The sequence below is a fragment of the Hyaena hyaena genome, unplaced genomic scaffold, assembly GCF_003009895.1.
Source record: "Hyaena hyaena isolate Hyena2069 unplaced genomic scaffold, ASM300989v1 scaffold_19, whole genome shotgun sequence".
NCBI classification, from domain to species: Eukaryota; Metazoa; Chordata; class Mammalia; order Carnivora; family Hyaenidae; genus Hyaena; species Hyaena hyaena.
This window is the reverse complement of record NW_024080651.1, coordinates 3,296,754-3,320,202: the sequence shown is the minus strand read 5'-3', so window position 1 is coordinate 3,320,202 and position 23,449 is coordinate 3,296,754. Positions and strand designations below refer to the sequence as shown.

General features: G+C 42.9%; 1 protein-coding gene across 4 annotated transcripts; it reads right to left on the bottom strand.

Moving 5' to 3' along the window:
- Window positions 1-5,882: 5,882 nt before the first annotated feature.
- HSCB (HscB mitochondrial iron-sulfur cluster cochaperone) lies at window positions 5,883-23,300 on the bottom strand. 4 transcript variants are annotated; one of them, XM_039225144.1, is made up of 6 exons: window positions 22,995-23,296; window positions 21,571-21,667; window positions 21,132-21,221; window positions 20,404-20,548; window positions 16,448-16,495; window positions 5,883-6,020 (listed from the first exon to the last, which is right to left on the bottom strand). In XM_039225144.1, exons 1-6 carry the CDS (start codon window positions 23,228-23,230, stop codon window positions 5,926-5,928), a joined length of 711 nt encoding a protein of 236 aa, XP_039081075.1. In that variant the 5' UTR covers window positions 23,231-23,296; the 3' UTR covers window positions 5,883-5,925. The 4 variants fall into 4 exon arrangements, with proteins under 4 accessions (XP_039081075.1, XP_039081077.1, XP_039081073.1 ...); XM_039225146.1 differs by lacking the exon at window positions 16,448-16,495 and having other exon boundaries at window positions 22,995-23,297; XM_039225142.1 differs by lacking the exons at window positions 5,883-6,020; window positions 16,448-16,495 and adding an exon at window positions 16,970-17,177 and having other exon boundaries at window positions 22,995-23,300.
- Window positions 23,301-23,449: the final 149 nt, after the last annotated feature.

The following is a 23,449-nucleotide window of genomic DNA, read 5'->3' as shown; positions in this document are numbered from 1 at the left end:
TTTTGAGAGAGAGAGAGAGAGAGAGAAAGAGACACAGTGCAAGCAGAGGAAGGACAGAGAGAGAGGGAGACACAAAATCTAAAGCAGGCCCCAGGCTCTGACCTGTCAGCATAGAGCCTGATGCGGGCCTCGATCATGACCTGAGCCGAAGTTGGATGTTAACCGACTGAGCCATCAGGCACCCCTGATGATTCATTTCTGATGATTCTTTTGTCTCTTGACTGTGACCCTTAGAAAGGAAAAGATGGTGTGTTATATTTTGTCATCTGGCCACCTCTGATACATTCAACACGTCACAAAAAGTGACAGAACCAGAAGAATTCTTTGTCAAAGTAAAGCTTTCTGTGCAAGTCTGTTGCAGGCTTTGTCACCTGCTATTAAACACGCTAGGGGGCATGACTACTCTCTTGACTCACAGCAACATCTTTCTCTTCGCTTGGTAGCAGCCACAGAGAAGGGAGAAAGCTCCTCAGCAATGGAGGTGGCTTCCTCTCTGGTTATAGATTATCTGTTATAGAATTCCCTATCCTCCGCTGGGAACTCCCCGTGGCTTCTGCGAAGAAAAAAAAGTTAACATAGCAGTCCTGAGATTGCATCCCCTGATGCTTGTAGATGCAGCAGTAGAAAGACCTGCTGACAAGATTGGCCCTTGGCTGGGAATTGGATTTGGGGAGAGTTTATTTATTCCCAGGATTGATGAGACTGGTCCACTGTGCCTAAATTGTAGAAACAATGTAGTTTACACTGAATACCTGTTTTTCCTTCTGGGAGTCCGGAATTCTGGCACATGCTAGGCAAACAGTGCTCATGTGACCAGTGTTCAAGAAATAGTCTGGGTCCAGAGTCTCTAATGAGCTTCCCTTGGAGATGACATTTTCACAGAGGTTGTCACAGCTTGTTACTGGTGGAATGAGCATACCCTGTGTGACTCCCTGGGGGAGGACCCCTAAAAGCCTGTGCCTGGTTGCCACTGGACTTCATCCCATGTGTCTTTTCCCTTTGTTGAGCTAGCTTTTGATCCTTTCATTGTAATACATCATAGCCATGAGGACAATATACCAAGTCCTGTGAGATTTCCTAGAGAGTCACTGAACCAGGGGTGGGGGGTGGGTCTTGGGGACACCTGACACAGCTTTGCCTTGCCCGTCTGGACTCTACTCCCCTCTTCCCTGAAATCTTCCTACCTGAGAGCCATCCCTCCCTATGCCCAGTGAAGCTGTATGTGCAGGCCTTGGAAATAGGGGACTTGGGTCAAGTCCTGCTTCTGTTTGGCATGATGTGGGCCCTGGCAAATGGCCTCTGGTGTACAAAGTGTTTAATCTTCTTGGCCGGTACTTAATCTGGTGCTGCCTGAGAGCACAGGCTTAGGTAGACATGGGTTTGAATCCTAGTGCTTGACTCTCTTATCTTCTGGGAGCTTGTTTCTTCATCTGTGAAATGAGTTGAATTGGGTGTAATTTGATGGATTCATGCAAAATATTATACATAGTAACTGGAGCAAATGCGAACTTTTTTTTTTTTGCTGATTTTTTAAAAGTAATCTCTGCACCTAATACAAGGCTCAAACTCATCATCCCAAGATCAAGAGTCACATGGTCTACTGACTGAGCCAACTAGTCTCCCCGGCAAATGGGAACTTTTATTATTGTTTTGATTATTGGTATAATCCCCAAATAAACAGGAAGCATCTGTTTATGCATTTCTTCCAGGGCTGAACATTCTCTTGCACAAAGTAGGTGCTTGAAACTCTGCTAAAAGGGTATTGTTTACTCTGATGTGGAAAGACATGACTTTGTTGCCAAAGTAAAAATAAAAACAGTCATTATAATTCTATTTATTCATTTATTTTTGTTTATTTAATTTTGAGAGAGAGACAGAGTGAGCACAGGGGAGGGGCAGAGAGAGAGGGAGACAAAGAATCTGAAGCAGGCTCCAGGCTCTGAGCTGTCAGCACAGAGCCCAACACGGGGCTAGAACTCACAGACTGCGAGATCATGACCCTGAGCTAGCCGGTTACCTAACTAACAGCCACCCAGGTGCCCCAGTAGGTATTATAATTTTAAAAATCGCATTTGAGTGCTTTCCGTGTGCCATGCGCTGGGCTAAGCAATTTGTTTAGATAATGTACTTCATTTGATACTTACAACAACTCTGTGAAATAGGTATTATTATTATTAGCATTATAAAGATAGAAAATGAAGCTTAGCATAATTGTGGACTCACGTAAATGGGTGGCAGAGCTAGGATTCAAATCCAGGTGTGTCAGTCAGGCCAGGCCGCCATAACAAAATACCACAGGCTGGGTGACTTCAACAATAGAAGTTAACTTTCTCATGGTCTGGAGGCTGGAAACCCAAGATCAAGGTGGCAGCCTGGTTAGTTTCTATTTCCGGTGAGGAGTCTGTTCCCGGCTGTCTTCCCTCTGGCTTTCTCACAAGATTTTTCCCTAGTGCATAAGTGTAGTGAGGAAGTGTCTTTTCTCATAAGGACATGAATCCTGCCTGATGAGAGCCTTATCCTTATGACCTCATTTAACCTTAATTCCTTAGAGGTACCATCTTTGAGTATAGCCACACTAGGGGTTAGGGCTTTACCATATGAATTTTGGGGAAGACCCATCCAATCTATAAGATCGGGACTGTCTGAACAGCAGAGTCTGAGAAGAAATATTCACAAATTAATCAAAACCTCTTGTTTGTTCTGATAAATTTTTTCTATACTGGAAACAATGTGGGGAGGAAGGTGAGTGCTTCATTTGCTTCACTTGGTCAGAAACTTTAATACAGGGGCAGCTGGCTGGTTCAGTCAGAAGAGTATGTGACTCGTCGTCTTGGGGTCATGAGTTCTAGCCCCACATTGGGTGCTATTACTTAAATAAATAACCTTAAAAAAAAGGGAGGCACCTGGGTGGCTTAGTCAGTCAGTTAAGTGTCTGACTTTATCTCAGGTCATTATCTCATGGTCTGTGAGTTTGAGCCCCATGTCAGGCTCTGTGCTGACAGCTCGGAGCCTGGAGCCTGCTTCAGATTCTGTCTCCATCTCTCTCTGCCCTTCCCCCGCTTGTACTCTGTCTCTCTCTCTCTCTCAAATATAAATAAACATTAAAAAAATTAAAAAAAAAAAAAGAAAATTTAATCCAAATAGGGCTACTAAACTTGCAGATGTCTGGAAGTATACTTCCCATTGGGCTTTGTCAGGGAATATGTGCAAGGGTTCCTGGATTTAGAAGTCCTGCTAAACTTGGACTTTACACTAACAGGGAAAGAATTTGGAAGAGTGAAGGGAAAAAAAAGTAATCCTACTGACCCAGAAATAAAATCTTTTTTCTTTTAATTTAGCCCCTAAGTCAGAAGTGGTTTATTGGGAGGCACAGTGGTCTTTCTAGCTAATGGCAACAGGTAAGGGAAAAGTTTCTTTGAAGTTCCTCCAAAGATGTTTATCTGGTTTCTTTTTGTGGTCAGATTGTTTTGGTCCTGATCATTGTTCTGAAGAAGGAATGAAGACTGTCTGCAGAAGTATTTCAAACACTACTTTCATCTCCTATTTCTTTGGAGAAGCACCTAACTTAATCAGCACATTTGCTTGCATTGTAATTGTTTACGTAAAGACTCCCTGTGTGTTTTTAGACAAGTAACTCATTCTCCTTTTTTTTTTTTTTTTAAATTTTTTTTTAATGTTTTATTTATTTCTAGGAGAGAGAGAGAGAGAGAGAGAGAGACAGCGTGAGCAGGGAGGGTCAGAGAGAGAGGGAGTCACAGACTGAAACAGGCTCCAGGCTCTGAGCTGGCAGTCAGCACAGAGCCTGACGTGGGGCTCGAACCCACGAACCGCGAGATCATGACCCAAGCGAAAGTCGGACGCTTAACCGACTAAGCCACCCAGGCGCCCCTCATTCTCCTTCTAAAATGTGAGACGGTTGGTGATTGTACTGATATTCCTAAATACCATTAAGCCAGACAGCTGCTATGGTTAATTTGCCTTCAGAAGGTCCATAAATCCTAAAATGTTAACAAACTCAGTATAACAGGATTAGGATTCATGAGATACAAATTCTTGGACAAGGATGAGGGGGAATGCAAAGAAGCCACAGTTTTAAGCTCTAGGAGTTAAACCTTGGTTCTGACTTTTCAATTATAAACAAGTAATTCTCTCCAAGAGTTGTCATTTCTTTTTTTTTTTTTTAAATGTTTTTATTCATTTCTAGGAGAGAGAGAGAGAGACAGCGTGAGCAGGGGAGGGTCAGAGAGAGAGGGAGTCACAGACTGAAACAGGCTCCAGGCTCTGAGCTGGCAGTCAGCACAGAGCCCGACGCGGGGCTCGAACCCACAAACCGCGAGATCATGACCTAAGCGAAAGTCGGACGCTTAACTGACTAAGCCACCCAGGCGCCCCAAGAGTTGTCATTTCTTGAGATTCCTTACTTCCTTTCTTTTTCTTTCCTTCTCTCCTCCCCTCCCCTCCCCTCCTCCTCTCCTTTTCTGTCTTTCAAGTTTATTTTTTAGTAATCTCTATACCCAATGTGGGCCTCAAACTCATAACTCTGAGATCGAGAGTCACATGCCCCTCTGACTGAGACAGCCAGGTGCCTATCTTGGAATTTCTTTTTTATTTCTTCTTCTTATTTTTATTTGAGAGAGAGAGAGAGAGAGAGAGCGAGCGCACGAGCACACCAGTGGGGACAAAGGCAGAGGGAGAGAGAGAGAAAATCTTAAGCAGGCTCCAGGCTCAGTGCAGAGCCCGATGTGGGGCTTGATCCCATGATCCTGGGATCATGATCTAGGCCAAAATCAAGAGTCAAATGCTGGGGCGCCTGGGTGGCTCAATTGGTTAAGTTTCTGATTTCAGCTTAGGTCATGATCTCGCGGTTTGTGGGTTTGAGCCCTGCGTTGGGCTCTGTGCTACCAGCTCAGAGCCTGAAGCCTGCTTTGGATTCTGTGTCTCCCTCTTTCTATGCCCTTACCCTGCTAGTGTTCTGTCTCTCTGTCTTTCAAAAATGAATAAAAATGTTAAAAAAAAAAAAAAAAAAAAGAGAGTCAGATGCTTAAATGACTGAGCCACCCAGTCAGTTCCTCTTGGATTTTTTTAAACAAAATTATCTATTTTAATCTTCCTTAATCCAGAGACTTAAAAAAGGGGTGGTGGCGGCATTTTTTTCCTTCTGGAAATGAATCAAGAACTTAATCTGAATTTCCAAGGATCCAAAAGGGTAAGCAGGAGTTGTTCTTGGGGCTGGAATAGAGGAGCAAGGAAATCGAGAAGAGAGTGTCAACTATCCAGAGAGACACTGAAAGTGCTCTAACCGCACCAAGGTGGGGCTGGAAATGGGGTTGGTGTAAAATACCAGACTAATTCTTAATAAGCATAATCTACATTCTGAAATGTAGGCCTATTTCTTAGGCAGCTCTGCATGGTTACCAAACTGAGAGCCCTGAAGACTCCACTAACAAGGGCACTACTAGTGAAGGGCACGCCGTTAGAAAGAGATGTGGTTCTAGGGCAGAAGTTGGGAAACCTTGGGCCAAATCTAACTCCCTGCCTGTTTTGTAGACAAAAAGCAATAATGACAGAGTTGAGTACTTATAACAGAGGCCGTATAGGCCACAAAGCCTACAGTATTTGCTACCTGGCCCTTTGCAGTAAAAATGTGCTGACCCCTTCTCTAGGGCCTCACGCTGGCCACATCCCTACTTCCCCACTTACCGGCCTAGATGGGAAGCATGCGTTTCAAGTATCACACAAAGAATGGACCACCCAAGCTCTGGCTACACTGTTTCCTCCCGCATGACAAACTTTGACATTCAGTGATGTTTGAGCCACAGGTTTAACTAAGATGCTATAAGCCGTGAAAGCATTTCTAGTCTCAATTAGCAGAAGCCAGAAAAGAAATATACAAGAACTTTATTTTGAAAACTTTTAAACTAGTAATCATTTGAGAGGAATCTTCTTTAACTTGATCTTTTCTTCTACATTTGAAAAGTATCTCATCTTTGTTAAAATTTCCTTGGCTTTTTCAAAATCATCTGAAATAGACAGAGACACTGATGTGAGCCTTCATTTCAAAGAAGAATAAAACCAACTCTGTTGATGAGGGTAGCCGGTCTGACTTACAGATAAAATTTAAAAATGAAAACTGTAAGATCTGTATTTGTGTCTGTCTGTATGTTTATGTATGTATGATATATATATATATATACATACTTTTTTACATGTATAAGATATATATATATGAATTCTATTTCTCTATTTACAGATAGGATTACCAAATTAACTTATAAAATCCCTTAAGGGAGTTGTATCTTAATTGTCCTAGAGAAATAATTTCTTATGTAAACGAAGTCTTCTAAAACTTCCAGAAATATAGGGACCAACTCAAATACTTTTCATTGCCATGTAATTTGTGTAAGTCTTTGGCAAATAAGACTAACCTAATATTGTTGGGCTTAATCAAATAGGCATGTTTATAGAGATGTTAACATTAAATTATAATGCAAACACATATATTAATTCTACTTGGATTTGCTAGTCAAATAACAGTATTATATTCACTAGATGTTTAAGATTACAGAGATGGTAAACTTGATATTACTCAAGTCATTCTGATAAGCTTTATCTCACAAAAAAATATATTTTATAATATGCTGCCTAAAATAATTTCCAAAACCTTTCTGGCAACTTGAAACCTTAGAGTCTTGCTAAGCTAAGTTAAATAATGGATATTCAATGGGGTGCCTGAGTGGCTCAGTCGGTTAAGCGTCCGACTTCGGCTCAGGTCATGATCTCATGGTTCGTTGGTTGGAGTCCCGCGTCAGGTTCCGTGCTGACAGCTCCGAGCCTGGAGCCTGCTTCAGATTCTGTGTCTCCCTCTCTCTCTGACCCTCCCCTGTTCATGGTATCTCTTTCTCTCTCAGAAATAAATTAAAAAAAAAGAAAAAAGAATGGATATTAAATATCCAAATAATTTCTAGGTAAGATAAAGTGATAAAACATTTATTATTTTTAAACATTTATTTTTGAGAGAGAAAGAGAGTAGAGGAGGAGCAGAGAGAGGGGGACAGAGGATTGCAAGCAGGCTCTGCACTGACAGCAGAGAGCCAATGCGTGGGACTCGAACTCACCAACTCTGAGATCATGAGCCAAAGTCTGATGCTTAACTGTCTGAACCACCCAGGAGCCACTAAAACCTTTGCTATTAAGCAAAAGGTTTAAGTTTATACACTTTTTTAAAAAGTTTATTTATTTATTTTGAGAGAGAGATAGAGGGGGGAGGGGCAGAGAAACAGGCAGAATCTCAAGCAGGCTCTCTGCTGTCGGCACCGAGCCCATGCCTGGCTCACAAAATTGAAAACTGAAACTGTGAGATCATGACCTGACCTGAAATCAAGAGTTGGATGCTTAACTGACTGAGCCACCTAGATGCCCTGAAGTTTATATACTTTTGGCTATTTATTTATTTATATATTTAAATGTTTATTTATTTTGAAAGAGAGAGAGAAAGTGTGTGAGGTGGAGAGGGGCAGAGAGAGAGACAGAATCCCAAGCAGGCTCCATGCTGTCAGTGCAGAGCCCAACTTGGGGCTCAATCCCATGACCTGAGTGGAAATCAAGAGTTGGATGCCCGGGGCGCCTGGGTGGCTTAGTCGGTTAGGCGTCCGACTTTCGCTTAGGTCATGATCTCGCGGGTCGTGGGTTCGAGCCCCGCGTCGGGCTCTGTGCTGACTGCCAGCTCGGAGCCTGGAGCCTGTTTCAGTCTGTGACTCCCTCTCTCTCTGACCCTCCCCTGCGCACGCTCTCTCTCTCTCTCTCTCCTAGAAATAAATAAAACATTAAAAAAAAATGAAAAAAAAAAAAGAGTTGGATGCCTAACTGAGCCACCCAGGTGCTCCTTGGCTATTTATTTTTACATGGTCCACAGAGGCCAAGCATTTTGAGTCTTAATAAACATTCTTGCCATATTAAAAAAATGTATTATAGGAAGCATATACCTCTACAGCTTATGAGATGGTATAGTCATAAAATTTGCTTATCTACTACAGAATACTGGCATATTGTAATTCTCAATTGTCTACTTTCTAGTAAAATAAAGCTTACTAATGGTTAAAATTTATAATCAATATATAAAAAAATAAGACTACAACTAAGAGGACTGCAGGATACAAAGACTGGAAGAAAAGTAGGGTATGATTTTATATGAAAAGTACACAAAGAATGAAGATTGTTTCTGTTAAGATAAAAAAGAGTAATTTTGTCCTAAAGGAGAATGTGAAAGAGGGAAAGAATAGAACAAAGTATGAATGGATATTGAAAGTTGTAGAAGGTTTGTGGAAAAGGAATTTTATGCTGTGAGGTCAAAGCTGCTGAAGATTAAGTGGACTTAAACATTATTTCTTTTTTTAAATAATTTTATTTTTTTAGTTTTTTAAAAAGATTTTATTACTACTATTTTTTTTTTATTACTACTATTTTTCTTAAGTAATCTCTACACCCAATGTGGGGCTCAAACTCACAGCCCTAAGATCAAGAGTCACACACTCTACTGACTGAGCCAGCCAGGCGGTCCTTGAAATGAACTTTAACATCAATAGTGTACTGATAGAAAACCAGAGTTTGGTTTTTGTTCTGTTAAAATGACAAAGTTTCTTGGGTCATTGGTCTGCACTTAATAAAAGACTGAAAAAGATTTTTCTTTACCTTTTGAGTAATCTTGGCTAGGAAACATACATTCTGTGTCTTATCAAAGACATTTCTGGGGCACCAGGGTGGCTTAGTTGGTTAAGCGTCTGACCTTGACTCAGGTCATGACCTCGCGGTCCGTGAGTTTGAGCCTCGTGTCAGGCTCTGTGCTGACAGCCTGGAGCCTGGAGCCTGCTTTGGATTCTGTGTCTCCCCTTTCTCTGCCCTTCCCTGACTTGTGCTCTGTCTCTCTCTTAAAAATAAGTAAACATTAAAAGAATGAAAAAAAAAAGTAATTTCCAGTATTTGTCTTCATCACATCCTTCATTACTTCAGAGAATAGAATCTTCTCCCTATTTGGAGCTAAGGTTCTTTATTTTTCATGTTACTGCTTAGATTTACCTTAGAAATATTTTATCATCACATTGTTAAATGGGTAACTAAGTATTGTTTCACAATGACCTATGATCCTAAAATATTTGAAGCATTTGACATTTTAGACAACTTCCCCAAATCAAATTCTAAATAAAGTCTTCCTGATCTAAAATTAAGTTTGAATTTTCTGAGGGTCCTTGGAGAACCTCAAAGGATTTGTTCTCTCACCTTCTAAAAGGAGAGATGTTAAATTAATTAGGTTTATTTGATGAAATTATATTACATGGGAAGCACTGTCAAAGAAGTGATACTTTACCTTCTGGAGGTTATATTTGTTTGGGTAAAATGTTATTATTTCTGAAATTTTATAAAGTTCCCAGAAATTTGTCAATACTCTATCTATAATATGTTCTTGCATAAGGTGATCAGTCTAGTTATTTTATTTATTTACTTATAATTTTTTAATGTTTATTTTTGAGAGACAGAGAGAGAGAGAGAGAGAGAGAGAGAGAGAGCGCGAGCGAGGATGAGTGGGGGAGGGGCAGAGCGAAAGAGAGACACAGAATCTGAAGCAGGCTCCATCAGCACAGAGCCCGATGTGGGGCTCGAAACCATAAGCTGTGAGATCATGACCTGACCTGAAGTCAGATGCTTAACCGACTGAGCCATCTAGGCGTCCCTCTAGTTATTATTTTAAAATGTTCTGGGGCGCCTGGGTGGCTTAGTCGGTTAAGCGTCTGACTTTCGCTTAGGTCATGATCTCGTGGTTCATGGGTTCGAGCCCCACGTCGGGCTCTTGCTGACTGCCAGCTTGGAGCCTGGAGCCTGTTTCAGAGTCTGTGACTCCCTCTCTCTCTGACCCTCCCCTGCTCACGCTGTCTCTCTCTCTCTCTCCTAGAAATAAATAAAAACATTTAAAAAAAAATTAAAATGTTCTGTGTTACAGAAACAACCACATTTCCTTGTCAACTGTAGTATTTTAATAAGATCTTTCATCAGGTCTTTAACTGTGGTCACGTTTAGTCTTCTGCTATCCAGAGAGTTGTTGCTTTACTCTGATGCTTTCCTGCAAGCTCCTGCAACCACTACATGGCAGACTACTCGCGGTTAACAAAAAGGGACTGTCTCAGAGATCCTTGAAAAAGGATTATATCAGGCAGTCCCAAGGTACGGCCTTCTGATGGCATTGCTTAAATAACCCTAAGATTAAAACGATAAACTAGGTTAGGATTTCCAAAACTCTAATGAAAAAGCCACCGGGGGTATGTGTCTGGGTGGCTCGGTTGGTTGAGCGACTGACTTGATTTTGGCTCAGGTTGTGATCCTGGGGTCACGGGATCGGGCCCTGTGTTGGGCTCCATACTTATGGTGGAGCCTGCTTAAGATTCCCTCTCTCTGCTTCTCTTCCCACTCGTGCTCTCTCTAAAATAAAAATACATACATACATACATATATAAGTAATAAAAAAAAAACCCCAAAAGCCCATGGGTTTATGACATAACAAGCTAGGAAGTTTTACTTTTGTTTTTTAAAAAATATTTAGGGGCGCCTGGGTGGCTCAGTTGATTGAGTACAGACTCTTGATGTTGGCTCAGGCCATGATCTCATGGTTCGTGGGTTAGAGCCCCACATGGAGCTTTGTGCTGACAGCAAGCTTGCTTGGGATTCTCTGTCTCCCTTTCCCTCTGCTCCTCCCCTGCTTGTGTACATGGTCTGTCAAAAATAAATAAATGAGCATTTAAAAAGCATTTATGTATTTATTTAAGCTTTTATTTAAATTCCGGGACACCTGGGAATTGGTTAAGCGTCTGACTCTTGATCTTGGCCCAGGTCATGATTTCACGGTTTGTGAATTTGAGTCCCACATCGGCCTCTGTAATGACGGCATGGAGCCTGCTTGGAATTCTCTTACTCTGTCTCTCCTCAGCTCGTTCTCTCTCTCTCTCAAAAAGTAAACTTTTTTTTTTTTTTTTTTAAATGTTTTATTTATTTCTAGGAGAGAGACAGCGTGAGCAGGGGAAGGTCAAAGAGAGAGGGAGTCACAGACTGAAACAGGCTCCAGGCTCTGAGCTGGCAGCCAGCACAGAGCCCGACGCGGGGCTCGAACCCACAAACCGCGAGATCATGACCTAAGCGAAAGTCGGACGCTCAACCGACTAAGCCACCCAGGCGCCCCTCAAAAAGTAAACTTTAATAAAAAAAAAAATTCCAGTTAGCTAACATACATGTCATATTAGTTTTAGGTGTACAATTTAGTGATTCAACACTTGAATAAAACACCCAGTGCTCATTTCCTTAATCCCCATCACCTATTTAACCCATCTGCCCACCTACCTTCCCTTTGGTAACCATCAGTTTGTTCTTTATAGTTAGGAGTGTGTTTCTTGATTTGTCTCCCTCTTTTTTTTCCCCAAATGATAATTTATTCCATCTATTAAAAATATTCTTTAATGTTGATTAATTTATTATTTTTTTAATGTTTATTTTACTTTTGTGAGAGACAGAGACAGAGCCTGAGCAGGGGAGGGGCAGAGAGAGAGGGAGACACAGAATCAGAAGCAGGCTCTAGATTCTGAGCTGTCAGCACAGAGCCCGACAGTTTGTGAGGCTCAAACTCATGAACTCACGAACCGTGAGATCATGACCTGAGCTGAAGTAAGACGTTCAACCGACTGAGCCACCTAGTCGCCCTACGTTTATTTTTGAGACAGTGCATGTACCCACACACAAATGTGCAAGCAGTGGAGGGGCAGAGAGTGGGGGAACAGAGGATCCCAAATGGGCTCTGCTCTGAACCTCTCTCTGGGGTTCAAACTCAGGAACCATGAAATCATGAACTGAGCTGAAGTCAGATGCTTAACTGACTGAGCCCCCCAGATACGCCTCATTTGTTTTGTTTCTTAAATGCAAACTGGTGCAGCTACCCTGGAAAACAGTATGGAGGCTCCTCAAAAAGTTAAAAATAGAACTACCTAATGGACCCAGCAATTGCACACTACAAGGTATTAACCCAAAGAATACAAAAATACTAATTCGAAGGGAGACATCCACCCTGATGTTTATAGCAGTATTATCTACATAATAGCCAAATTATGGAAAATGCCACAGAGTCCATTGGCTGATGAATGGGTAAATAAGTGGTATACATATCATATATACACAATGGGATATTACTCAGCCATAAAAAAATAATGAAATCTTGACTTTGCAACAACATGGATAGAGCTAGTGAGTATAATGCAAAGCAAAATAAGTCAGAGAAAGACAAATACCATGTGATTTCACTCATATGTAGAATTTAAGAAATAAGTTTTACTTTTGTAAACAAAAATATTTATCTTTTCTCCTTGCCTGATTCTTCAAAAAATTATGAAACTATTATTGAATATTCTTATTTTCATGATACTGTAAGTGTTAGCTAGGCTCAATCAATAGAATAGGACATAATTTAAAACACTAGTTTTATGACCAAAGCTTTGATTGGAATGTCACATTTGAAAATGATGCATAAAATCAGACAGAATGGACAATTTAAAGGAGGTAAGGTTGACTTTATGGAGCCAAGGTTTACAAAGCTCTCTAGGAAAAAACTGGGCTTACATGGTTCCCAGCCTTACAGTAGGTCAGTAAAGTAGGTTACTTCCCACTAGGCCCAGGAAACTTAGGATGTTTTGGGAAACCTCGAGAAAAGAGGAATTCACCCAAATCCATAGGTAGTGCAGGTGATGTCTGACAGTGAATTCTCTTGAATTCCTAGGATTGAGAGGCTTTTAAAGTCCAATCTGAGATTCCTTATAACGAGTTCAATAAAGTAAACTTAAAAATATCTGTAAGGGGGTGCCTGGTTGGCTCAGTTAGTTAAGTGTCCGACTTCAGTTCAGGTCATGATCTCACGGTCCATCAGTTCGAGCCCCACATCGGGGTCTGTGCTGACAGTTCAGAGCCTGAAGCCTGCTTCGGATTCTGCGTCTCCCTCTGTCTGCCTCTCCCAGCTTACACTCTGTCTCTCTCTCTTTCTCAAAAATAAACAAACATTAAAAAAAATTAAAGAAAAATGTCTGTATGGTTGATTACCATTCTCATTGCACTCACGTAAATAATGAAGCCAACTTTAATGAAACTAAAATTATTTTGTTAACAAAATTATTCTTATTTTGATAACCTTTTTTTTTTAAAGTTTATTTATTTATTTTAGGGGGGAGGGGCAGAGAACGAGGGAGAGAGAGAATTCCAAGCAGTCTTCACACTGCCAGCACAGAGCCCAATGTGGGAGTTGAACTCACAAACAGCGAGATCATGACCTGAGCTGAAATCAAGAATCAGGAGCTTAACTGAGCCACCCAGGTACCCCATTGATAACCTTTGATTAAAAAGGGGGGATGACTGTAGACAGAAATTTTATGACAACGAAAAAGTATATCACACCCAGAATCTACTCCTCATTGTCTCTGAGGTTTTATTATCTTCCTGAAAACCAAACTGGATCCTGCCATCTTACATATTTGTCAGCCTTAGCAAACTCTTTCTTTCTTTTTTTCAGCCCTTAGCAAAGCTTAATTCCCCTAGTTTCCTTCAATATCTGCCTACAGCTCTCCAAATTGCTGTTTCCCATTTTTCTCCTTCTCTCCTAACTTGGCATCACTGAGAACTAAAACCTGACTGCCCTTCTTGGTCCTTACTGGGACTCAGCTTGTCCTGTGGTTGCCCTTTCCTCCAGGATCTGAAAAAGCCCTGTAAGCTGATGCCTGACAACTTGATGTAAACGTCAAAGAACTTGTCAGTACAAATCACGTGTGGGTCACCATTGCTGTCACTTGGGCCACCCAGAAGACCCACCAGAACTCCTGCGTCTTCCATGCTCTGCTCTGGGAAGTAGCCATGACTGTGACATTGATGTCTATGGCATCACTACCAACATTCGAACTATAAACCAAGATATCTATCAGACTGTCACTGCCATCCTCAAACTACCGTGTAAAGATGCTTAAGAGTTTTGTGTCTTAAGTGATCTTCTACCCTCTGGACTCAGAAACTAGCTTTATAGTCTGCTCCCACCATTAATCCTTGTTTTCTTTCTGTTTCCATAGAGATGCACCTCACTAAATGCCTGACTGCTCATGTCATCCAGTAAATACCTTCTCCTACCAAGTAGCAACAGATGGTTCAGTTAGTCCTTAATTAACAGAGGGAGATCGAATGAGAAATGGACTTCCATTGCTCCAAGAAAGAAGAATGTCTCTTACTGTCTCTTTCTTACTGTTTGTGGCAGCCAACACCGGAAGACAGGGCCTGTCTCCTAGTGTGTGAGCCCCAGTTTTATAAAGCCCCAGTTAGCAACCCAGATCAGTTTCACATGGACCAACCCCCACTACCTTCCCATTTTTGTAATTTCTGTTTCCCAGATTCTACTGAGATCATGCTCATCTCACTCCCTCCTCCCTCAGTCTCCCTTTAAAACACGCAGTAACCTCTGTACAAATTGGAGTTCAGTTACATCACACTCATTTCCCTACAGCAAGTTATTGATTAAAACCTATCCTTACTACTTTAACTAGTACATGGCTTTATTTTTGACAATATGCAAGTACTTCTGAGTCCCTGCTGTTAATTCTTCAGGTGTATACTCAGAAGTGAAATTGCTGGGAGCGCCTGGGTGGCTCAGTTAAGCCTCTAACTCTTGATTTTGGCTCAGGTCATGATCTCACAGTTGGTGAGTTCGACCTCTGCATCGGGCTCTGTGCAGAGCCTTCTTTGGATTTTCTCTCTCTCCCCTCCATCCCCCCAAAAAAAGTGGAATTGCTGGATTGTATACTAATTCTATTTTTAACTTTTTGAGGAAATACCACACTGTTTTCCACGGTGGCTGCATCCCCTCCAGCAGTGCATACGGGTTTCAATGTCTCCAGACCGTCACCAATACTTGTTATTTTCTGGGTTTTCTAATAGTAGCCATCCTAATGAGTAGGATGAAGTAGCATCTCACTGTGGTTTTGATTTCCATCTGCCTAATCATTACTGATGTTGCACATCTTCCCATGTGCTTATTGACCATTTGCATATCTTCTGTGCATGTTCTATTTCTTAAGCTGAGTGGTGGGGACACGGGTATTTTTCTGGCTTTATTCCTTAACTTGTACTTATGTAGTATGTATTCTTCTTAAAAATTATATTTCATAATTAAAAACATAAAAATCTTCCAGTGTGTGCTAGGAGATGGTGGGATACCTGAACATCTTAGCCAGTGGGTTGGGTTCATGGATTTCAGGTAGATGTATCAGGCTAGGTTCCAGTCTTTTCTGCTGTTAATCTAGATTTCTGACATCTTTTTAGAGACATTCCCTCTGCCTAACCTCAGAATGGGCTCCTACAGTCCCTGCAAACTGGGCGGCACACTGTGTAAGCCTATGCCCTCAGCACTAGCTGGACTGGAGTGGACATCTGACTCCATCAAATCCCCTCTCTCAGGAATCTAGAGTTGGGTCTAGGGGACTCTAATCAGATGGTCCAAGTCTTTGTTCTTAGAAGTTAATAGCCCAAGGAGGACGAAGGAGTCATCCCATGGGGGAGGGCATTTTGGAGTACTGTACACTAATAAGGAAGCCGATGAAACTGGCTTACAGATGGAATGGAATTGCCAGAGGCAATGAGTCTATGAGCACAGCTTTGGTTCCAGACTGCTTTCTGGTCCCCAGGCTTTGCCCCAGAAGAGCTCTTATCACACTATGTACTGTAATCATCACAGGGACTTTCTCTTTGGATTCTGGGAGATAGGCCCAATTCCTTATAATAATCTCCTTTAGATCTGGGCTAGCTTGAGTGGCCTTTTGCTTCCCACAATCAAATGATCTCTCAGGTAAAGGGCTATATTCTCTTATTTAAGGGGTAGCACAAGTCTGGGATGGAGAGTAAGACTGTTCTTGCTTCAAAATAGCTAGAAATAGACTCCATCTCTTCAACCTGAGAGCCAGGAGCAATGGGGAACAGGATGAACAGCCCACATTTGTCATTTGGGCACAGCTCTGCCACAGGCTTCTGCTCCTAAGCTTTGCAGAGGAAAGGGGTGGGCAGGCTTTTCCAAATGTTGACTTTGCAGCCTTGCCCTCAGGATTTGTCTCTGTTGGCTTCAGCCTATATCCCTCACCTTAATTTCTCCTACTTGCTAAAGGGGAATAGAAGCAATTTCATCTCATCTTTCTCTGGCATATCACTGTTTTGGGAACACAGCTTGTTTCTTCAGCAAGGCTGTGCATCCTTGAAGGGAGAAATGTAGACTTGCCTATATTTTATAGCTCTTCACGTACCTATCCTAGGATGGATATGAAATAGCTACTTATTGAATGGATAGTTATATCTCAGTGCTTACAATTTCTTTCCATATTTAAGAAAGAAATGAAGAAAGTACCTTGTTCAAAAGCTCTGCTCACACTGTCAGTCAATTCCTTCTGTTTAGCTGAAAGAGAAAATCACTATCTTAATTTTCCTATTCAAATAAACTAATGATATCAGGGTAACATTTTGTAGCTGGTTACAACACAATACAACACGTTATACCACACAATACTACACAACATAACACTACACAACATGGGGCTTAGATTCCAGGGTAAGGCCTCATAAGCTCTGTCTCCACATGTCCCATGACGGCAGCTCCTGTTTGGTGCGGCTCACCCTAGTTACATTATGGTTTTCCACTTATGAAGGGCCTGAGAGGTGCGGTGCCTTGGTGGCTCACTTGGTTAAGCAACAGACTTTGGCTTAGGTCATGATCTCACAGTTCATGAGTTCAAGCACCACACTGGGTTCCCTGCTGTCAGCGTGGAGTCCTCTAGGGGATCCTCTGTCTTCCTTTCTCTGTCCCCGCCTCCACTCAAAAATAAATAAACATTAAAAAAAAAAAAAGTTCTGAGGGGCAATCACCAAGTCTTGTAAAATGGCTATAGAATCTTAAATAAAGTAAAATAAAATAAAATAGAACAAGGAAATGCTTTGATTACCTCCATCAAGTAGGATGAATTTTCCAGATTTCAAGCAGGAGAAAATGAACAAGCTGGGATTGCCTACGGGCAGGGCATTGGGCAGGGCATTACAGTGTTTCAAGCAACCACTCGCAACTTCTACAGCCTCCCAGGAAACTGAAACATTTAGATAATATTGTACCACAGTAGAGAAGATGCCAATCGAGGTAGAGAAGTAGCCACCTTATGTTTCTGCTGGTTCTTCATTAGAAAATGAAGAATTTTACTGTGTGTTTCCCAGATATAAATAGTATTGATCATTTATATGGTGCCTGCTTTCAAAGCATTTTCAAATATGTTACATTCAGATTGTAGGCACTTACAGGTATTGGGAGATGGCTTTATTGTCACATAGTTGGTTGAGTGGAGGAGCTGGGAACAGACCCCATGTGTCCAGACTCTTAGGCAGTGGCAGAAAACTGGCAATGTGGTATTGACAAAAGAACACTGGAGTAGAAGTCTAGAGGTTCTGAAGTCCTGCCCCAAATCTAACTAGCCCTATGCCCTTGAATACTCACTCACTTACCTTGGGCCTTAGCAGGTGCCTATAGGGAAAGAAGCCTAGGAATTAATCTAAATGAAGGTCAGTGACCTGTTCAAAACCAGACATTTACTATAGGGCTAGAATAACCCCCACCAATGACTGAGCACCTGCTGTGGTCTGAGCACTGTTAAGTGTTTTACATGTTTTACTTCATTTACTTTAATCCTTGCAACAACCAGTGCTAATGTCATCTCCGTTTTACAGATAAGGAATCTGAGGCTCAGAGGGGTGAAGTCACTGGCTCAAGGTCACAAATAAATTCAATGACAGTGTTGACAGTGCACCCAAGACCCCTTACAGTACAGTGTCATTCCTTCCAAAGCCGTGCAGATGGGGCTTCTGATTGTATGCGCTGAGTTCTTCTTCCAACACCCAGCCGTAAGGCCATTGGTACACACCTGGCTGATAGACCCTCCCTTCACCAATTGCCATTTTGTTGCTTTTAACTTCTTAAAAGTTAAAAGTTCATTATTTATTCACTCAATATTTATTGAGCCCCTGTTATATATCAAATAATATTCCATGGGCAGAGCATATGAGGGGACCAAAAAGCAGACACAATTTCTGCCTCTGCAGAACTTCTAGTCCAAGGAGGGAGGGGGGCTGAGATTGGTCAAATAATCTCACATAGAACAGTAAGGTTATAACTGTGATTGGTCCTACAAGGGAGGCATGCCCACTGCCAAATGGTATAGATAAAGAGGTTCTCTGAGGGTTCTCTGAGGAAGTGATGATTGCCCCCAGATCTGGAGGGGGAAGAGTTAACTGGAAGTAGAAGAGGGTTTTAAGCAAAAGAACAGCTTGTGCAAAGGCCCTAGGGTAGAATGCTTGGTACAGATGAAGAACTAGAAATCGCCTGTGTGCCTAAGGTAGAGGGGCAACTGGGAGGAGGCAGAGGTCAGATCATACAGGTCCCTATAATCCCATAAGACACTGATCTTTAACCTGAGAGCAGTGAGAAGCCAGTTAAAGTTGTAAAGCAAGACCAAGGGTAATATGATTAGATTTGGGTTTCAAAAGATCATACAAATCACAGTGTAGGAATGTATTTGATTGAGGGTACAGCTAGACCAGTCTAGAGGTATCACACTTGTCCCAGTGAGAAAGAATGGTAGCTTGGAATAGGGTGCCGGCAGTGAAACCTCAGATATGGGTCACTTTTAGAAGGGTGGCATTTCAAGATTTGGTGATGACTGTCTATGGGGGTAAGGGAGGATAAGTTAAGAATGCCTCCTCAGTGCTTTTCTTTTTTTTTTTTAATGTTTCTTTATTTTCGAGAGACAGGGAGAGCATTAACAGGAGAGGAGCAGAGAGAGAAGGAGACACAGAATCTGAAGCAGGCTGCAGGCTCTGAGCTAGCTGTCAGCACAGAGCCCAATGCGGGGCTCATTCTCATGAACTGCGAGACCATGACCTGAGCTGAAGTTGGCCGCCTGAGGCCCCAGGCGCCCCAGCCTCCTCAGTGCTTTGGACTTGTGCAACTGGATTTACCTAGGGAACATCAGCAGTAGTTTGTTTTTTTAGGAGGTCGGGGAGAGGCTCATGAACTCCATTTTGGACACGGTGAGTTGAAATACATAAACTCCATGAAGACACGGGGCGCGTCTTTCTTGTTCACTGTGTCATGCACAATGCTTGATACATAGTAGGCATGCCACAAACATTTGTCAGAGTACATACGTGCATACAATTGGAGAATTTGGAACTTTTTGTACATGGCATGGTTACCTTTGTGTTACCTTGGTTGGGCTATGGCCCAGTCGTTTGGTCAAATGCTAGTCTAGATGTTGCTGTGAAGGTATTTTGTAGATGTGATTAACATTAATAGCCAGTTGACTTTAAGTAAAGATTAGCTTCGATAATGTGGGCATAGAGGTCCTGCCTGAGTTTCCAGCCATAGAGGTCTGCCCTACATATTTCAGACTTGCTAGCTCTCACAATTATGTGAGTCAATTCCTTAAAATAGGTTTCTCTCTCTTGCTCTCCATGTGTATATATATATTATTGGTTTTATTTCTCTGGAGACCTGACTGATACACTATGCAATAAAGTGGAAAGCAAACCAATTTGTGATCAGAAGTCAGTTTTTCAATCTTTGCTCTGCAAGGTGACTTTGGGCATTTCCATGAACTTTTAAGGCCTATTTCTTCTTCTTCTTCTTTTTTTTTAAATGTTTATTTATTTTTGAGAGAGAGAGAGAAAGAGAGAGGGAAAGCACGCAAGTAAGCACAAGCTGGGAGGAGGCAGAGAGAGAGGGAGACACAGAATCTGAAGCAGGCTCCAGGCTCTGAGTTGTCATTGTAGAGCCTGACACAGGGCTCGAACCCACGAACCATGAGATCATGACCTGAGCAGAAGTTGGACGTTTAACTAACTGAGCCACCCAGGCTCTCTCTCTCTCTCTTTTTTTTTTAAATTTTTATTTATTTATTTTGGATGGGGGAAGGAGAAGAGAGGGAGAGAAAGAGAATCCCAAGCAGGTTCCGTGCTGTCAGTGCACAGAAAGCTCTATTTTTGTCAGAGACAATAATAACATCTAAATGATGTCACGGGTAGGAAGGAGGCTTGCAATCTGCAAAATACTATTACATTCTTGGTTTAAGGCTGCCTTCCAGCAAGCTAGGGATGTTGCAAGTCTAAACTCCAGACAAAATTGCTTTCAGTATTATCGAGAAAAAAAAAACTCTCCCTGAATCATTATGACAACCAATATGTAGTCTTCATACTCGCTTTTCACTTAACCTTGGACATGTACTCATAACAGCTATAAAATGTGTTCAGTGGTATTTTATCTTTTACCTCTGACAATAGATTCAATCTCTTTCATAGCAGCTTCACTTTCAGCTTCTGCAAGTTTTTCGTTGATTTCCATTATTTCCATGAGGAATTGCTGGTCCATTTCATAATCTGTCCCTTCGGGAATCTCTACTCCATGGAGCTTTAGCTATTGGGACATGACGCAGAGAAAGTAAGGTTGGTTGAAGAAACTGTGGCCAGAGTCATAAATCCTACTCATCCTTCAGAACAGAATATGATTCATAAAAAACTGTCTTAATAGTGAGAGTGTGAAGGTAGGGTATGAGCAAGTCAGACTGATATAGGGTAGCTGGGACAGGATTCCTCTCTGCTACCTGGGACTGCGTAGCCCTGGGGGAGTCGTTCTTCCACTCAGGAGACTGAACTAGGTATTTGTAAAGGTTCTATTAAATCCTAAAATTCTAAGGTGCTAAACTCTTCCCTCCACCTCCCCCCCCAACCCCAAATTACTCTTCTGTAAATGCAATCACCATCCAATGGTTGAAATTTAGAGAAAAATGATAAAAACAAACATGCAGTCAGGCAAGCAGATTTACAAGTATTCAGAGAAAACTATCTTCACTCAGTATCTTTGAGGCTAAAAAATATTTTTGGGTCCCTAGACTAGCTCAGGTCTCAAGCACTCTTCTGCTGAATACAGGGGAGCAGCTGTCCCACAGCACAATGAACACCATGTGGCCACGCATAGAAGGGTTGGGAAATCACCTTACAAGGTATAGTCCCCTGCTCAGTGGGGCCAGAAGGGTCTTATAGGCATCATTCACCAGGGTCGAATGCTTCTCTGAGAAGTCTTTTTCAGTCTGTTAGTGGAGATGAAGAAAATCTTATTATTGTCCAGATCAGCCACATTACATTCACAAACTGTTTCATGAAATACTGATGGGGGGCACCTAAGGAAGCCACAAAGGAGAACCGGTGTGGGATGGGCTGTCTTTATTTTCAACAGATGGGTTCTAACTCTTCTGGGAAATCAGGTAAAAGCTGTGAGTGCAGGGTAGATCCAGGGCCTGGCAATCCGGGGTCAGGCTGTCCTTGGGCAGAGCTGGCTGTTTAGCTCGGTCTCTGATAATCACATCACCCCAAGGCCACTGTTACCCGCCCCACCATGCACTCATGTTTGGGTGTGATTAGGGGTGGCCCACAGGCTACCTGGGACCTCTGGCTGAAGAAATCCGGGTGGACCAGGCGCTGTAGTTGCTGGTACCTGTTCTGGAGCTTTGCCGTGTCCACTCTGAAGGCACGGTTGCTGTAAGGAATTTGGGAGATAAAATGCATGCGTCAAATATTTTTAGATTTTTATACTGTGGGCCTGGTTCCTGCTTTCATGGGGGAAGATGAAAATAAACACGTAGAGAGAGAGATAACTTTAAAAAGTGGTAGGTGCTATTAAAGAGAAGAGAATAGGGTCAGAGAAAGTGGTAGATGTGGTGGACAAAGAGATGACCTTTGAGCTGAGACCTGAATGATGATGAAAAATAATCAGGGGCACCTGCTTGGCACAGTTAGGTGACCCGCTCTGGTCATTATCTGAGGGTTCATGAGTTTGAGCCCTGTGTTCTGGAGCCTGTTTGGGATCCTCTATCTCTGCCCACCCCCCCCCCCCAAATAAATAAATACACTTATAATAATCAAAGATGAGAGGAAAAACTTATGCTGAGGCAGAAGGAAGATGCAAAGGCTCTGAGGTAGGAATGAGTTGGACGCGCTCCAAGAACTTATAGGATAGTGTTACTGCAGCTCATCATAAGCGCGCAGTGCCTGGCAGGGGGCACATCCCAGAGTTAAGGGGACCGACCATTTCGAATCCCACCCGAGCTTTTGAAGGCCCAGGTCCCTCCATCTTCGTCTCCCACTGTATTTTAACCCAGTCTCTTTCACTTTCTATTGGTGGGCGTCTGCTCTGTCATAACAGGTTTGCTCTGCCCAAACTTCACCACCTCTCCAACCTCCTCGACCATCGGAGGAAAACAGGAAAAACAGTCATTTCTCAGCCTCTCTCCTTCCAGTCCTCACTTCTCCCTTAGACTCAGCCCACGGTGTTGAGGTTTTTGGTGCTTTTACACCCTATTTTGCTTGTTTTTTTTCCTAGATTACCCATTTATTATAAAGGGGTGTAACTCAGGAAGAGCCAGATGGCAGAGACGCATAGGTGAAAAGTGCCTCAGTATCCCTTTCTGAAAATACTCAGTCCAACTTTAACCATTCTGACCCTGTCCCTCAAGTCTCCTTTCTCCCGCACCCCAGTACACTTCCCTCAGGCCCCGCCCCTCGGCTTCCCTTCTCGGGTCCCACCCCTCGCGTCTCCATCCACAGAGCCTCCTTCAATTCCCCCTAACTTCCTTCCCCGCCCTTCCAGGGCTCGCTCCGTTCCGGTCGCTGTCCGTCAAAGGCCCTATCCTCAGGCCCACCCCTCAATTTCCTCTCTCACCGGCCACAATCCCACCCTCCCTGGCCCCACTCCCAGTTCTCTAGGGCCCCGCCTTCTCCTTCCCAAGCATGAGCGGCCCTCCCCGCTAGTTCGCCAGCCCCGGACGTGTCTCTGCCGCCGCATTTCCTGAAACCGCCTTTCGTACCAGTCCATGAGGCTGAAGTAATCTCGAGTGGGGTCAGGTGGCTGCAGCGCGCGGCACTGTGGGCAAAAGAACCCGTCTCCCCGCATGAGGCCCCCTGGGCCGCCGCACTTCCAACACTTGGGAGAATTGTTTCCTGCCACAGACGCAGCACTGCAGCCTAGCGGTCTCCGCCCGAGGACCCCTGCGGGCCACAGCCCCCGCACGCGGGGCAAGACGCTGGTCTTCCCGACCCACATCTGGCGCCGCCTGTTTCGCCGCGGTCACCTGTGGGGGGAAACCGGGAGAGAGCGCTCGACCAGACTAGTGCTGCTGATTGGCTGGGGAGCTGAGGAGGCGGGATAACTCGGGGGAAACCTGGATTCTGGGAGTCCCGCTCTGCATTTTAAACTACAACTCCCAGAAAACATTGAGGCTACGCGTAGAAGACCACATCGGCTGCTCTTCATTGGTCTGGC